Source organism: Haplochromis burtoni, unplaced genomic scaffold (genome assembly GCF_018398535.1).
Source record: "Haplochromis burtoni strain Fernald_Lab_line unplaced genomic scaffold, NCSU_Asbu1 Contig_142, whole genome shotgun sequence".
Taxonomy (NCBI): domain Eukaryota; kingdom Metazoa; phylum Chordata; class Actinopteri; order Cichliformes; family Cichlidae; genus Haplochromis; species Haplochromis burtoni.
Window position 1 is genome coordinate 1,475,006 of NW_024582503.1, and position 18,039 is coordinate 1,493,044.

Consider the following 18,039-nt stretch of genomic DNA (forward strand, 5'->3'; position numbering starts at 1 on the left):
GTGTGTGTGTGTGTGTGTGTGTGTGTGTGTGTGTGTGTGTGTGTGCATGCGTACGTGTGGAGTAACACCACTTTCCAAGTCCCTCGAGATGCTTAGTTTTGCAGCAGTCCTTGAGAGATGGAAACTAGGAAGTGAACAAGAGAAAGAAAGAGGGGCCAGATGGGCCTACTCTGTGACGACAGGCATTCAGGCTGAAGAGAAGCAGTAGCAAAAGGGAAGAGTTGGTAGGAATAACTTGATAACATATGATAAACCACCTCTCCACCACTCATGTCTTTCCTCTTTCTTTTTCATCTGTAGGTTATCATTGCCTCTCTGTTTAAATCTGTCTGGACTGCAGAACATGGCAAACATGATGTACAGTAGTGGCATTTCAAAAACGTTTTGTTCCTTTTAGCTATCTACAGTCTGGGATCCAGACATGACGACCCCCAACACTGTTGAAGACATATTTTCCTTAATGAAAATACAAAGGTCATGTGATCTCTCTGCAGCAAGCCAAATTAAATCAGACATGAACGGGAACCAGAGAAATTTCATGATGCAGTTATGACCCAGCAGAAACTCATTCAGGGTCCAAATAACCATCATTCAGCAAAATGCCAACCTGTCATGGAAGCCCTGAACAACAAACGCAGAACCAAAGCCCCTGGAAAAATACTGACATCCACAGTGTGTGAGTCAAGCATGTTCAGGAAAATGTCAGCGACACTTTAGCAGGTATTAAACGCACAGTTACAACTGGACACGATATGAATGTATATGTCAGTGATTGCCCTCCACACAAAATTGTGTCTGCACAAACACAAGTGTTTAAAACATCAAATTTGTTCACATGCAAAAGCACTTTTAAATCAGTTGAAAGCGACCTTTCGGAAAAACTCACCTTGCATCTCTGTTTATGTGCATGTGTTTGTTCCTCATGTCTGGGTTTTCCCCCATTTAGCTCCCACGTTCACCTCCTCGCATTTATTCCATGCCTCTCCTGTCTGTCATGTGCGTTCTCCCCAGCCCGTCTTGTCCTCTGTATGTGCTCCATAGTAAATGTCCACATCTCATCTCCCACTGTCAATTCCCTGTTCCCTTGTTAAGTCAGAGTGTCTTAGTCCGCCTTTTTTCCTGTTTTATTTTGACAGTCACGTGGTCTATGTTAAGCGTGTTTAGTGTGTCCCTCCCGTGTTTTCAGGGTTTCTCTAATGCTCAGATTTCTCTAATGTCTTTCCCCCAGTTCAGGCGTTCCTCTGTTTAGTTTGTTTTTTATGTTTCTCCCCGTTGGGTATGTCTGCCTTAATAAACGGCACGCTTCAGTTAATTCCTGTTTTCATTTTTTGTGGTCTGCATTTGGGTCCTCACAAAAAAACACACGCCTCGCATGTCAACTGCATTGTTACTTCTTTTACATAAGTTCTTCAGTTATCTGTATGATTTTTTAAACATTTCTTTGCATTGGCTTATACTCATCACATTGAGGATACTGATGAAGAGAAGAGTGATCTCCAACTGTAAAGTGATCCTCAAGCTGAGTGTATTTCAGCACCATGCAAGAAACAAAAGCTTGATTTCCAGCAGGTGACAAAAGCAGAGGTAACAGGGTTTCGGGATGCACGGGGTTTCTATAGAAGCAACGCTGTTGCCACAGTATTATGTAGTATGTATTAAGTATTATGTGTTTTTTACCAACTAACAGTACATGAAGTGAAAGAGCTTGTGTTCTCATTAGGAAGAGGACTTTTACTGCTATGTAGGCACATATATAGTTTAATAATATACATTTAACTGGCAATCACATGGGTGAAACTGCATCTCAGACAGTGCAAATTAGCCCAAAAGTAATGGAGCAATGCCCCAGTGCAAGTAATTACTTTCTATAAGTAATGTATTGAATTAGAATAACAATATTTTAAAATACTGTAATGTAAAATATTACTTTTTGGAGGATAAATGACACCAGTGCTACTCATAAGCAGTGAAATGCATTCCCAGTCAGTGTGACACTATAATGTGGGTCAATTCAAAATGGCTAGAAGCCCAAAATGGGCAGTGATGAGTTTTAAGGAGCAAAACTAATAAAGATTTCATATTTTAGGCACCCTTTAGAGACCATATTAACCTAGTTTTTGTTGTTAGGTTTGAGGCCTACTTGTGGGTATTGCCTAGAAAGAAACTGTAATTTAGGTTGGCTCTATCTAGACATATCTATGACACTAAAACGGTAAACTGGTAAACCCTTTGCTGACTACCAATTCAACAGGGAGATAAATGATTGTACTGATTAACCAAATAACTGACAGGAGGAAACAAGGCCTTTCCCTTGACTCCATCCTCACCATGCTGGATGATCCCATGTTCAAGAAGCCTCCGCCCCAGCTGTTCAGCCTCCTCCCTGGTTGGCATCTCCCCCTCCTGCAGCAGCCAATCGATGAACTCTGAGGCTACCAGCGTCCGCTCAAACGACTTGCCTTCCTCCTCTCTGGTTTGCAGTAGGTTGTTCTCTGTGTTCATTAATCTATGGAGAAAATTAGAGCGAACAGAGTAATGAAGTTGAGACCGAGGGAAAGGAGTGATAGTGGGGTGCTGCAGAGATGAAACGGCACATTTGGTGCACGTGGTGCACCTGGCACCGACAAATTTATTTAAAGTTACAGTGATTTTACATAAAAGTCTCACCTAGCTGTTGGAAAATAAAGTAAGGTTTTATGGAAGCTACGAGCCTTTGGTTGAGTGAAAAGTAAACTTTCTTCAGAGGTAGTTCCCTGTGGAGAAAACCTTATAAACCAGCAACTCTGGTCATTCCTTCACTCTCTAATCTTCACTTTCAAAATGCACAAAGCCTGTGCTGTAGCTGTCTCCAGATTAGCACATGAGCAGTGTGCATAAATTCAAGCCATTCCTTAAACCTCATATATCAAACCTACACGATTACAAAGTAAGTACACTGAGGCAAACCTTCTGGATAAGCTTCACTGATAAATGGAGGGTTGTTTTTTGGAATCAGCCGAGTTGGATGTAAAGGCACAAGATTTAATATAGTTTCCACAAAAACACAAAAAACAAAGCAAGGATTGCATTAAACAGGTGTTGTAGTCTGTTCTGAGTGGCACCCGGTGACAGACTCAAACAAAAACAGGCATGTGCGCGCCTGTAAGGAGCAGAACTGTCGACTCGTTCGCTATCCCACTTTCTCAAAACCACATTGACACCTGTCACTCACACGCAAGCACTCACCAGCCTATACACTTAAGCAATGCCATCAAAGAGCTGTGCAAGTTACAGAGGGCTTGCTGCCATCTGCATGTCAAAACATATGCTTAAAATGAAATACAGCCTCAAAGATGTATTTTCTACGCTGTTGGTCCTGTTCTGCTGGCACAAAACGTATTCCCACATTCAGTTTTAGTGGCTTATCAATCATTCACTGAGCGGTTAATATCACAGCCTGGACTGTGTGTTACACACAGATATCATGCATGAATGAATCAGCAGTTTGGAGATTTGTATAAATAATCATAATATTCAAAGAACTTATTCAAAGAAGTAATAATTTCAACATCAGATGCATCCAAAAGCTTTGGGTGATTTGGCTCCAGAATCAGCCACTAACTTAACATTTGATCCAAGCAGGACAGAAGAACTAGTGATGGGATAATCTTTAAAGCTATATTAATTTAACTATGGAGGAGACAGTTTCTGTAAGTCCCTACCGGATCAGCGATTCAGTGATGAGATTAAACCCGAATCTGGAGATGACAGACATATTAAAGAGAGCTCCTCTGGGCTTTTTTTTCTTTTTTTTTGTAGAGTTAGAAGAGAAGATGCCACTCCCATGTCTGTGTAGTAACTATTAACTATTTCCAAAGAAACCATCAGATTAGTTTGGCTTAACCAAAGCCAAAAAGCTGTTCAAACCTCTACAGACAAGTGTGCAACTATACTCAGCCAGGAAATTGGCAACATAACCCAAATGCAAAAAGGCACTGGTATAATATGTAAGTTAATGAGCTTTAAACCTACTGACAGGTTAACTGTGTCTCTGTTTCTTGCCTTTATTCTAAGCTAGGCTATGCACTCTATTGCTATCATTGGAGAGTGGCTTTCTCATCTAATTCTCAGAGAAGAGCAACTATGCCAATACATTTCCTGCCATGCATTTATTTGTTCGCTTTTTGTATAGGCAATCCACAGTATATCATTAATCAGTATATGTAGTAAGCAAGTTTTACCTGGCACAGACAAACCTCCTACTCTTTCAACATCTCGATGGAGACAAATTAATATTTGATTGGAAAGCTTTAGCGACAAAACCATTAGTCTCCTGACAGAACAGGTTCTGTGCTAAGTAACACAAATAGAGAGACTAATGAAAGTAAATGGAAAACTAAATGAAATCCAACTCAGCTGCAGGATGTGAAAAGCCGCCTCTATAAAAAAAAGCACATTCATGCTCTCACTGTGGTTCATTAAACTTTGACTGACATCCACAGAAAACCGAAACTAGTCAAGAGAAGAACTATGACGTCACTGAGTTGCTCACAGGGACATAGTGTTATCCTCAAATTTCAACCTTTGGGTTGAGTGAAATATAGAACAAGTGCAAGCCCAGTGTTGCTCAAGTCTTTAGTCATTTAAGGTCACTGGCTGGTTTAGATGCAGAATTTTGAAGGATTGGTGGCTTTACTGGAATAAACTGCTATGGCTCACATTAGCAGCAACATGCTGTTAAAACAAATGGACACAATGTTCCACAAGATCTGTTTACACAATGCAATTTAATCCATTTTAACAGGTAAAGTCAACAGATCGCGTTATGCTAGCTCCAAGGGACAGGCTCAGTGAAGTGAACTCTGAACTTTGAATATGAGTAACCACTTAAGTAATAGAAAGGACTGTGACGCTTTGCATACACATATAAATGGATCATGGAAGCATTAAGTGGAACAAGAGGAGTTGCCACGACCCTGATATGAACTCAGAGTGTCTGTTCAGTCCGTTTACCTAACTCCGAGTGACAAACACTGAGACTTGGCATTTCCCTGCTTTTAAATTTAGTCTTTCATATGGGTGGGGTAGTGATGACTCTATGGCCAAAGAATAGCTTTTAAAGGATGCAACACTAATGGTTATGTAAGATGGGCATGGTGAAGTGGTTTGCACTTCTGTCTCCCACAAGAACCTAACTGGTTTGAATGTATCTTTGTGTGACGGGCATCCTCCTGAAGTCCAAAGGCGTGCTGATTACTGGCCTTCTAAACTGGCTGTAGGTGCAAACAAGAGAGTCAGTGGTGGTCTGCACCTATGATGGGCCGATGACCTGTCCAAGGTTTAGCTCTTGTTAGGGTTTCTAAGAGAAATATAAAGAGAGAATATCTTGTTCTTGTACTTTTAGATTTAACAGCAGCATTTGACATAACTGATCACAGTATTTTGATTGGCAGGTTAAGGTCTTAAGTGAGCATCTCTGGATCATCTCTAGAACGGTTTTCTTCTTACCTCAGATTTTTGACATGTTTATGTTCTCCTCTACCACTTTGTCATGTGGTGTAAACCCAAGGTGCAGCTCTGTTTGCACTACAACCACTTAAGACACATCTTGCGTCTCATATAATTGTTATGCAGATGATATCCAGTTGAATACTTCTTTCTCTCTAACAAATGTTGCAAAAATATCTGTCATTCAAGACTGTATTGATGCTATAAATAACTGGGTGGCAGCTAAGTGTCTTTCACCTACACTGGGAAGACTGGTTCTCTTTTGTGTTCCTGACAGCTTTGTTCCCATTGTGATCAACAACCTTGTGTATTTATGAATAAAATGACTGAACCTATGGTGAACATTTGATGATGTACATTTGACTAGGCTCTTCATTTTGATAAACATTAATAGCCTTGTGTGTGACTGCCTCAGTCGAATGGTGTCTAAATCAGAATTAGAAATGATTATTCATGGCTCTGTTTCCTCACAATTGGACTATTTTAGTATACTGGCCTCAGTAAGTCATCTTTGAATCACCTACAGATGGTCCAAAATGTGGCTGTGAGGGTACTTAGTAGGTCCTCTAGGTTGTCTCATTTGAAACCAGTTTGAGATTTAGGTGATCACGTTCAGAGCTTTGGATGGTCAAATGCCTGCTTACATTACCAAACTCTTTCTCCCAAATATAAGGTGCAGGTCCCTGAGGTCTTCTGACCAAAACCTGTTGGTGGTTCCTTGTTACAGACTGAAAACTAAAAGAGACTGTGCATTCGAGGTTGCAACTTCTAAACTATGAATGCTCTTCCACTGAGATTTGTGGACTCAACTTTCAAAGAGCAGCTCAAGACTTAATTTGTATAGACTTGCTTTTAACTAGTGGATATTGCTGTAGTTTATTATTAGTTTTGTTTTGTTTTTATTTCCTCTTTTTGTGAAGCACTTTGTGATCCTTATCTTGAAAGGTGCTATGAATTATTTTACTTACTTTACCCACCTGCCATCTTATCATGAGTCACACTATCACAGAATATGAATGGGATTGCAGCAGTGAGGTGTGGTTTTTGGCTGAGCTGCAGGATACCAGGTGGGGCAGATTAATCCAGGGAGCAGTGCCAGGTGGAATGATTGGCTCACCTGCTATAAGTTGCTGATCAACTTCTCTCTTTTATGTATTAGCGTGCAAGGGCTGAATGGGGCGGATGCACTTTTCTCCACTGGGCATGCTCACATAAGTGGACCTTGTGGAGTTCTGAGTTTATGCAGTTGTGGCTACTTACAGCTTAATAAACTAAATGCATGCACTTCCTTTACACAGACTGTGTAGCAAACACATTATGTGAACGACACCCTGCAGTGCCAAAAAAGGCTCTTAAATGAAGGATTAGTTTAACACCTTTACTATGACATAAGTTCACTTTTGCAATGCTGTACTCCAATCTTTTTTTTTTTTTGCCTTCATCCTAAAAAGTTTGATTCCTTTTTTGATGAATCTTCCTCTTTTAATCACTTATTATTACGACTTCCTACTGAAACAAAACAAGATTTTCCACCACTGGAAATGTCACATCTCCTCGCAAACATAAAGCAGTGACCACACTCACAGCTATAACTTGTTATGTTAAGGAATTAAAGGTTGTGTGTATCTGACAGGGAAAAAAAACAAAATATAGGTTAAGCATGATGGATGTCTGGAATGCGGAAAAATGGTCACCAATAACGGAAAGTATATACAATTTGCAGCTGAAGTAGAAAACATGTAAAACCACCAGTACACTGAGTGAGCGCTGTGGTTCCTTGAGGCTGACCAGGCTCAGACTGAAGGGCGGCCTTGGGAATGAAAAGCAGTCTCTGCTTTTGAAACTGGTGTGTTTTATAGACTTGACAAGTCCTGTGAAATCAACAAACATCCCTGCCTGCCCTTATCTCACTGTCTGTACGCACTGATGTGGCAAACGTTGATAAAAAATATGAAAAAACTCCTGCATGAATGTGGGGAATGACAACAGCAGCGCACAGACAAGAGATTGTATCTTACATCTTGTAATGTACCTAGATTAAATCTCAAATGCTGGCTAAGGTGATCTGCATCAAAGCTGTGCAAATGAAATAATTTCTGTAAAATTTTCATGTTGGCACAGCGTCCTTCCACAGTTCAAAGACATGCATTAGGTTAGGGTTTCCACATTCAAAACTGCGTCTCTCTGCGTTAGCTCGACAGACCTTTATCCTGCCCAGAGTGTACCCTGTCTTTCACCCTTTGACAGCCTGAATAGGCTCCAGCCCCCTATGACACCAAACAGCTGTTGTGTGTGCACCAATGGGTAGAAAACCCACCATCCGTCACCAAAGAACATAACTCACAGGTGCTCCAGTGAGGCTACCAGAAACTACTGCAGGTGTGAATGTATGTGAGGATAGAGCAGTGTTAGGCTAATCTCAAAAAGGCTCAAATTAAGCATGTAGGTGCATTCTATATATATTTGACCTGTTGCCAAAGGCAGCTCGAGATTAAACCGCCAACCCTGAAAACAGTGGGCAGCCTGCTCTACCACCTGAGCCACTTGAATTCAGCTACTCAAAGGTAATTTATTATATCAGAGATCTACATGAGCATGATTATCCTCTGAAACTCTGGGCTCCAAAACTGTGCGGTTTGGGTGCTTCAGATGAGACACTCATCATAAAATATTTTACTGTAATTAATCAAAATTGCACGTGACAGAATAAACAGTTTTTGTCAAACAACGAGTCACTAACACTGATGTTTTTGAACCTAAACATTTCAGCTGCAACTCTGGATGGTACTTTGACCCTGAACAGGGGTCTCTAAGGTGGAAGAGGTTAAATTCTGTAGAAATTCGGGCATAATCAACAAGAGTGCAAATGCACACACACACACGCACAAACAGCTACATGATAAACAACGTTTTAAAGTGTCCCCTCTGTCGCTTAGGAACTTCTGTCAAAATAACTTCTTGTGGTTTGTTTGCAGTATGTTGTTTATGTTGTTTTGACAGTTGATGGTATCACAGATCAATTAACGTGTGACAAGAACTGTTTATTTTCCAGTAGAAGAAAAAATAGACGTGAAACTGGCTGAAGGAAAAAACACAAAGCTATTTTAATGTACAGAACCGTGCAAAAGTCTTGAGCCAAACCATTTTTATATATGTTGCTGGAAAAATTAGAAATAGGTGCAGTGATTTCTAGATGTTGGCTGCCTTTTGTTCTGTTCTCTATTAAGATGATCCCACACTGCTTCAATAATGTTGAGGTCTGGGCACTGAGGAGGCCTATGGATGTCTCATGGTGTTTCATTGTCTTTTTATCTATCCAGGTATGCTTTTACTGTATTGGCATTGGTGTTTGGGATCATTGTCATGCTGAAATATGACGCTTTTGCAAATTTAGACACTTTCCAGTTTGTATTGCATGGTGGAACACAATCTGACGGCACCTTTCTGAGTTTATCGTTCCATTGGTTTTGCCAAGATCTTCAACATCACCGGCTGAAATGCAACCCAAACCATGACAGAGCAAATTGTTGGAATAAAAACACTATTTTTTATCTGCCAAACTGTGTTCTCGTTGGCATTTTTATAGAAATAGGAGGATAACTGGCAGATAATAACAAAGTGCCTAAAGATACCATGTAAAATCAGCCTTTTGTTAAGTTTTCGGGTATGTGTAGACACACTGGTTCATCCCTTGAGTTAGGTGGTAGTTTTATGTTTGCATGATTCGTAGCTCAGTGGTTTGTGGTTTAACAGACAAAAACCATTACTAAGAAAATAGTCAGAGACAAGGACTGCACTGAAAATGAGTGAAAAAAATTAAAGCAGCATATAAGGGAATAAAGTGTGGCTCAAGACTTTTGTGTAGTATTCTGTTAGTAAAGCCTTCTTTTTCTTCTGTGATGAAATGTTGTCATGATCCTGGAGTTTTGACCGAACACTTTGGGTTTTGCACTAAATTCTTTATTACTTGATGCTCCTTTGGGCTCTTAGTTTGTTTATTCTGGACGTTTCTCTTCAGTCTGGGTTCAGTCTGGGGTTTGGGTTTCAGTTAGTGTTTTGCTTTCTTGTTTCTTCTCTAGTCTCATGTGTATTGTGTTTAGTTTTGCTTCCTCTTGTCCCATTGGTTAGATTCTCTTCACCTGCACTTGTATTTCCTACAGTATTGTGGACTTACTGTCACAACTAAAATAAATACCAAATTGAGTTAATTCTTCTCTGAGTCTGAATTCGGGTCCTCTTCTAACTCCATCCCACGACAGGTGTCTTCACTGAAAAAAAAGATTTATGCTAGAATGTCTTCCATCTTATTTTACTGTGCTAGCCTGGCAAACTATAAATAATGATGTTTCAACCATTTTTATATCCACTTATCAAACTTGTGGGAGCCTAACCCTGAGGCCATAAGGATGAAACATCCTGGGCACTATAGAGATGAGTCAAGAATTTTTTAATAAACGAATCAAAGTATTATATGGTACGATGTGGTGTATAGAAGCCTTATAATAAAACCACATTCCTGACAGCTTGATAACTTCTGCTGTGGTCGTTGGTTCTTGTGTGTCTTAAGTCTCATTCATTTCAGTTGTGTAGTGTTTACAAGTGAAGTGATTACCAGGAACTAAATCATAGATTGTTATGAAAACAGGAAGCGTAGGGACAACAACCTTCCCTCAGTGGGACATGAGTGCACTTTGCACTCAAGCACAAGAGACACAGAGATTTTTTTTGTCATAAGTGCAGCAGCGAAGCAATTCAACCACTAGGATAAGTGTGTGTGTGTGTGTGTGTGTGTGTGTGTGTGTGTGTGTGTGTGTGTGTGTGTGTGTGTGTGTCCTGGACTGCACCGCGGTGATTACATAAACACATAGCTTTGAGGGCTGAAACGACAGATGTCTCCCCTTGGAATATTTCTTTCTCTTATGCAATAACTGTGTATGTGTGTGCTTTCTCAGGAACACATAAGAAATAGGTCTCTGTTAATAACAGTGTGCCACTGTGTACAAATTAAAAGTGGCACAGGAAGACTACAGTGCATGAGTCCAAAAAAATAATGCCACATACACACGCGAGAGGCAGAAAGGAAGCGTTTGGTGGGTTTTTTATATTTATAAATTGTTAGTCTCCTATTTACTGGAAAAACAACACGGTTACAGAGCTGATCATGCTATTTGTGGCATCCCCCTTTAAACCCAAGTGCTCCTCTAAATAAAGCTATGACTCATCTCTATATCCTCTAATTTTCCTAACTTTGCAGGCTTTTATCACAAAAAACAGGCATGCTCAATGCAGTGTCCTCTAATCTAATTGAATCGAATTCAGCAGCAGGACAAATTTTCTAATTAATGGGGGTGGTATGTCAGATGCACTCAATCAGCATGCTGTGCAGAATGACATAGACTAACAAAGAGATACAGAGGACGACCGGAAATGTGTGGATGGAATGTGGCACAGCTTTCCAAGTAGCCATGAAGCTCCAAAAACTGAAACCACATATCAACATAAAGTCACAGTTCACCATTCATGCTATCAAATGCTTTCACAGCTACGGCCTTTAAAGATGACCTACTAGGTTCATTTCCAAGCCCAGACTAGATGCTTTGCATGATGTACAGCACAAAATATTCCTAATTTGTCTTGTTCTGAGCCTCGGTGCAGTCCCACAGTTTCTGGAAGGAAAAAAAACAAGTAATTTTGCTTCCCATGACCCTCCCTGTAAATCAGCTTTCTTCTGAACGGCTTCTCTTCACAAACAGGTTTGACAAGCAGCTAGTTTGAGCTGCTGTGCCTAAAATGAGCCACACAGATAATCATCATGTTGATCAGAGAATTCATTTGCGCCATGCTTAACATTATGCACCAGAGGTTTAACATTCTGGGAAATTTTTCATCTACCTAGGAGTCAAATCGGGAAATTGATGCTACTCTTGAGCTTGTTTTATAACTAAAGCTTGACCCAGAAGTCCATTTGCTTAGTGTTAAGGGCCAGATTTACTAACGTATGCACCAAACACAGTATTGTCTGTATTTACAAAAAGAGCACAGTGAAAAATTACGTGTAATCGTTGGGAACGGTTTCTCAATGCCAAAATATAGGGAGGGCAATATTTAAATCAAGTATGTAAACTGATTTACTAACGTTTGTGGCATGCAATTTGCTGCTGATAGTGACAATATGTATTAATGGGAAAAAAAATCATGTTTTGTTTTTAAATATGAATTTAACTGCATCTGTGTTTAGCAAACAGCAAACTTTGGTGACTTACCAGTTAAACTAACCACACCCATGAGCACTGTTTAGGGATGGCACACATTAAATGCTATTTTGTCCTGTTTAGTAAATCTGACTCTAACACTGGGAAAGGGTAAATGGCAAAATTAGCTCAATCAAGAATCTAGAAAATCATCCCTGAAGTTCACTGATCAGCTCACTCAGGTTCTGCTGGCTACAGAAAAACTTCACAACTGGGAAGCTAATTACTGAGAGCATATCTTGTCACCTTTACACAGAGACTTCCTGGTCTTTATGCAGATATGAGAACCTTCTTCTAATCTAGCACTTGGTGTGAAAGCAAATGTTTAAATGCAACACAGTATCCTTAATGCTACATTTTAAAAAAGGTAAAACAGAAAAGTTTATTTGTTCATACTTTTCATAGATCCTCTGGCCCCTCATAAACACCTTGGCTTCATTATCCAGCGGGAATGTGCCGTCATCCTTCCGGAAGCGGTAAAACAGCTTCATGTCTTTGAAGTCCCGGTGCTCGTCACACACTGAACGCAAAAAGAGGCAAAGAAAGTTAGATTAAAGGGCTAATCTGCAAAAACACTGCCACATTTTTGTTTACTCTCCCAACCAGCCGAGATGTGGTTTACATATTTGTCTGTCCAAACTCAGTTACTAGCTTAAACTTCATTTTTGGCAGACAGAAATGAGTATGTCAGAGGGATATCTCAGGCTGAGCAGTTTGGAGACAAACGGCCAAGATTCAGACAGCCTGGAAATGTACAAAGGAGGAATCGTGGATGGAGGAGTAGTAGTAATAAAAATGAATGCTCTGCCGTCCAGTAATACTGTCTATGTCATGGCGGTGGGTCTGTGACCCAGCATTTTGAGTTTATTTTGTATGTCTGATTTCTTATGATGTATTAGAGTAATGGTAAGTTCTGGTGTTTTTATTAGTATGCCTTAATTAGGTTTCGTTTAGCTAAAGTTTTTTCCATGCTCTGTTTCCTGTGTAAGTCTCTCCTCCTCTATGTATGATTTTAGTTATGTCTGTGCCTCGTTCCTCTTATCTGTTCCCATGTTCCTCTCCTTGCGTATAATAGTTAGTTTTGCTTCCCCTGTGGCGTCATGTTCTTGTGTCAGCTATGTTCTCCATGTGTTTCCGCTTCCCTCATTACCCTTCTGTGTATTTAAGTCCTTTATCATCCTTTGTTCAGTGTCAGGTTGCCTGTTGAGTTCTTGTCATGTTTTCAGTTTTTTTTCATGTTCATGTTTTTATCGTGTTCAAGGTTTTGTTGTCTGTCACCTGAACCTTTGCCTAAGTGTGCATCTACCTTTTGTTTAGTACCTTTTCCCAGCCACAAACAAACGGCTCGCTTTTTGTTTAATTATAGTTTCATTCCAAGTGTCTGCATTTGGGTCCTCTTCCTCCCTCCACACAGGCTGCCATTACAAACGGTGACATGTAAAATGCATACATGTAGCATGTATACATGTAGCATGTATAATGTAAAATGAATTGGTCCTAGCACAAAACCCTGTGGAACTCCATTGTTATTATTAACCTCCATTATTAACCTTAGTGTGTGAAGCTCCATTTACATTAACAAATTGGAGTCTATTACATATTGCTGTATAGTATCTATTCTATTTTATCTTACTCTATCCTACAAAGGATTTCCCACATGTGGCACTAATAACGCTTATCTTATCTTATCTTATCTTATCTTATCTTATCTTATCTTATCTTATCTTATGATTCAAACCACTGCAGCACAATACCTTGTAATACTTGTGGCACGCTCTAGTCACTGTAATAAATTATTGTGGTCATAAGTGTAGTACACTGCAATGAGGTTAAGCAGGACAACCACAGAGGTCATACAACTACTCTTTAAAGAACTTCTGAGACAAAATAAAGGTTGGTGATTGGCCTATAATTAGCTAAGAGAGCTGGGTCAAGTTACTCAAGACTCTAAATAAATGTTGGTAGTATTTCAAGTAGCTTTACGTAATGATACAAGACAATGATACATGTTGTCGATGAAACAGCTAGTCATGAAGAAAAGAGGACGATCACAGAAGATCCATGTAGGTATTGAAGGAGGTCATGCAGAGAGATGATGTGACAGAAGAGGATGCTAGGAATAGTGTGAAATGGAGGAAGATGATCCACAAAGGTGAACAGCCGAAAGAAGACCAAAGGTTCTTGCTACCAGTTCAGCAGCCGACCATGTCTGAATGATGTCCGTCATCATTTGGTGACTTATGATCAGCACTTATAACTTTCTAAGTTATACATTATAATATCATAGTGGCTCTTACCTTTTTTAATTTTCAAGTTACTTTTTTCAAACATTTGCGTCCAATTTTTCCATAATAAGTATTTGGTGTATTTTATTTTTAGGCATGTTAACCTTCATTGGACAAGATGGTACAGAGAGTAGGAGAGTTTGAGGGGAAATGGTCTGGGTCAGACTTGAATCCAGGCCCCTGTGACATGGATTTTAGCCCCGAGTATATCACCTGCCAACACAGCTAGCTATAGCACCACCCAGCCCATAAATTCCTGAGTTATGGCCAATGAGGTCACAGTGACTTGGCCCTTTGACTTCTGAATTCTAATCAGCTCATCATTGAGTCCAAGATAACGTACTTGGCAAATGTAATGGAATTCCTTCCCTTTCTGTGATACTGCAGTAACACGGTGACACTAAGGAACCCGATCATCAAAACCAGTTCCGATCATGAAGTCTGTAAATTCCTGCAGAATTTGCAGACATTTAAAAGAAACTGCTTTAATGAGAACCCCCAAACAATGCCTAAATAGCAACATGGACAATTGTTGACAAAGAGCCACTACAGGAAGCGGCTGTTAGAGAGTGACTGAGAGAACCCAAAGCCTATAATGCAGGCAAACGCTGTCTTCATGCAAAGAAACACAGATGCACACAGAGAAACAAAAGCTGTCCTGATGTTTTCTTTCAGACTGTATAGAAGCGTTACAGGATCACAGACTGGGTTTTGACATTCGGTCATTAATCTATAGCCTAGTTTCTATACGTTGGCTCTGTCTAAGTAATAACTTAAGAGGAAAAAGGCCTCTGTCAGTGGTCAAATGTGAAGCAGGTATGAGACGCTCCACTGGAGCCAAATTGGCCAGGAGACCCAGAGAATCATCCATTAAGAGGGACGGCTTGTTCCCAGAAAATGTCAGGAAGAAAACAGAGGGTGAGAGAGGGACCCTTGCTGTTGTAGAAAATGGAAAATCCACTCTCACACGCATACACTTTCTCACAGACACACAGCTCTACCGTGGTGAATGATGCTCTGGTCTAAAAGTTTCTGCACAATCTTGATGGCCGTGTCTCGATCTGAAGCTTCCTTGTGTTCGATCAGCCAATCAATGAGCTCCTTAGCTACAAAGCAGTTCGGGTAAGTCCGGAGGTGGTGCCTCCGGTCCTTGATCACCTTCGCCTCATGGAGCCGCAGCCTGTAAACAAGTAGCAGAGGGGAAGAAAATCTGACTTCAGCACAATTCCTTAGAAACTACACCAGAAATTGGGTTTTTTGTTGTTGTTGTTGTTTGTTTTGCACCTGAAAGGGTGCATTGATTTTGTAACATATAAAGAGACTGTAATAACAGTGAGGAGAGACCAGAGCAGCATGGTGTGTCATTTTACACTCATTTTGCTCATATTGTTCTAAAACAAACAGCTAAGCACTGTTGCTGACTACATGTCCTGATTTGGTTATCGATGTGAGGGTGTCACAATTGAAATTTAAAGTGGAATGAAAACACAGCAAATGCATATTTTTGGTTTGAGATGAAACACAGTATTCAAACACTATCTGCAGGGATTTATAAGGTTGACTGCATGATCACATGATGAACCTCTCAAGCCAAACTTAATTTCCATCATGGGCCAGATACCGCCCACTTTGATCTTGAGATCAAACCAGTGAAACTCCTCCTTATGCCAGTGTAAAAACATTTAAATAAACATTTAAACCCTGAGATCTCTTGATATAAGAAATCCAAGTGTTAGTTCAACAGTACATCTCGGTTTTCTTCATGATAAGCTTTGATAACTGTGATGGCCAAACCCATGGCCACACTCTAAAGTCGGTAACTTTTGTATTTTCATTCTTCATTTTGAACATAGTAATACATTTTAGTTTCCAATAACTTTATTGATTGGTTTGGATACATTTGTTCTATTTGTAAGCGCGCACATTTAGTTTACTTATGTATTCATACTACTTCATTTCTTTGCTTTCTGACTAACTTTTGTCTTTTTATTTCTTACCTGCCATCATCCCTGGGAGTTGCCGGACAAAAGATGGTAGCCAGGGTTTGAAACCATTAAATACAAGGGAAGATAATTGGACCACACCACCACTTCCTGCTGAAGGGGGGAATGTGTGTTTTCTTTACTTTAAAAACAAAGTATTTGTATTTAATTAAATATTTGAGTTTAGGGTTTAATGGGGTTTTTGATTTTCTTCTTTAGTGTTTAGTTTATTAACAAACCAGATTGTACTGCAGCGTTTGTGGTTTATGATTGTGTTTGTTTGTTACCCCTCGTGTGTCACAATGGTTTGATCAGCCATTATATATACCCTTGTATGTCATTTCATGTTTAGGTCAATTATGTATGTTTGGGCAGTCATTTGGTTTGTTAAGTTTGCAGTCTGTGCCTGGGTTCAGTTTTGTTCCTTTGACCTCTTTTATGAGCTCAACATTTATTGCTTTTGTTAATATAATTTTTGGGGGTTAAATAAATGAAAACTATATTTTTCTAATAATTCCTGGGACTCCTCCTGTTTTTCAACTCGGTCCATCACAATAACCCATTCCCACACTGTCCTGCATACATAAAATCTAAAGTTTCAAGTTTCTTGTTTTTAAAATGTGAGCGCACTATAAAAAAGCAAATGTGGACATTTCTATAGTAAATAGTGAAAAATAAGAACTTCTCTGTCATTTAATTGTTTATTTAATAACTTTTCTGTAGCTGGGAAGACTTATTAGTAAAACCTATGAAAATACAGTTAAAAAGTTAAAAATCAATGCACTTGTTCACATTTTTGAAAGCTATTGAGTGGGCTGGATTGAAGTCTTTGCTGGGCTCATTCTGGGCCCCGGGCTTTATGTTTGGCACCCCTGGTGTAGATCCTTCATGTGCTGGCTTCACAGTGACCTCTAGCTGAACCTAGGTATTGTGAAACAGCCCACCAGTCTTAGCCAAGCTTCCTCCAGCTAGCTAGTTCCACTTCATGCTGAGTCTGTATGCAGCTGGCTAGCATCACGCCGGATTAGCTATGACAGCATTAGTCCAAGCCGACCCAACTCTACTGCCAAGACTCACGACGGGCAAACAAGCTCCTCTGAAAAACTTGGAGACTTTGCATCCATGCAATTCTGACATCATCCTCTCTGTGTATTTAGCTCCGGTCTAATCCTCACATAAATTCAACTCAAGAGGAAGCAGAAAGCAAAGTCGTTTCATTTCTTTAACTTGTGCTGAATCACACAGTAACAGGGAGAAGCTTTTCTCAAAGAGTCTTTGCCTACTGGCATGCTGAGTCCCAGGCTGGAAGCATTCATGAACACTTAATAACCATCAGACTCAGCCACAGTGCAACACATTATCTATTCACAGCTATGAACTGGTCACAAGACTTAATACAACAGCTGCATGTGCCTGTTCTTCCATATAGCTGCTTCTCTGTCTGTTTTTAAGCCATCTGCCTGAAACAGATCTGTTCTGTGAGCACGATAGAGCACAAACAAGTGATAACATATTTTAAAACAGTCTGCTGTTATCAGTAACGGAAACTGTGTCATTCATGTTCCATGAGCTTGACTCATGATAAAATGAGCTAACAAAGGTGTGGGCACTGCTTGCTCTCATCAGCAAAGTGTAATCTTATACTTATGAATGCTGCGGTTCTCAGACTGAAAGGGAATGTGACGTTTTTAAATCTCTCATTGCATTTGGTATGAGCAAACACTCCAGGACAAAGCTAAAAAAAACAAAGGAATTGCAGCCAAACACAAAAGGAGAAAGTCAGACATTAAACTGTCCCGTGTGTAAGAGTGTTTCCAGGATTATTATTTTTTTAAATAGGATGCAGCGAAGGGAAACCGAGAAGGACCATGGGTCATGTTTAATCAGAAAACTCTCATTAATAATATGAAACAAAACAAATTACAAATATTCACAAGCTACAGTGCTGTCCAAAGGTTTTGGCATCCCTTATCTCCTTATATTTTGCTTCCAAAGAGCCAGACCTAATTGTATTTTTTTAATTGGTCTTGAGCA

General features: G+C 39.8%; 1 protein-coding gene across 2 annotated transcripts in view; it reads right to left on the reverse strand.

Moving 5' to 3' along the window:
* Window positions 1-18,039, reverse strand: part of deptor (DEP domain containing MTOR-interacting protein) — a 36,045-nt gene that overhangs the window by 15,101 nt on the left and 2,905 nt on the right. For both annotated transcript variants that reach the window (XM_005934925.3, XM_005934924.2), the window contains exons 3-5: window positions 15,025-15,203; window positions 12,135-12,258; window positions 2,328-2,506 (exon numbers count right to left, since the gene is read on the reverse strand). In XM_005934925.3, the coding sequence (XP_005934987.1) occupies window positions 2,328-2,506; window positions 12,135-12,258; window positions 15,025-15,203 (482 nt within the window). The remainder of the gene's footprint in view (window positions 1-2,327; window positions 2,507-12,134; window positions 12,259-15,024; window positions 15,204-18,039) is intronic.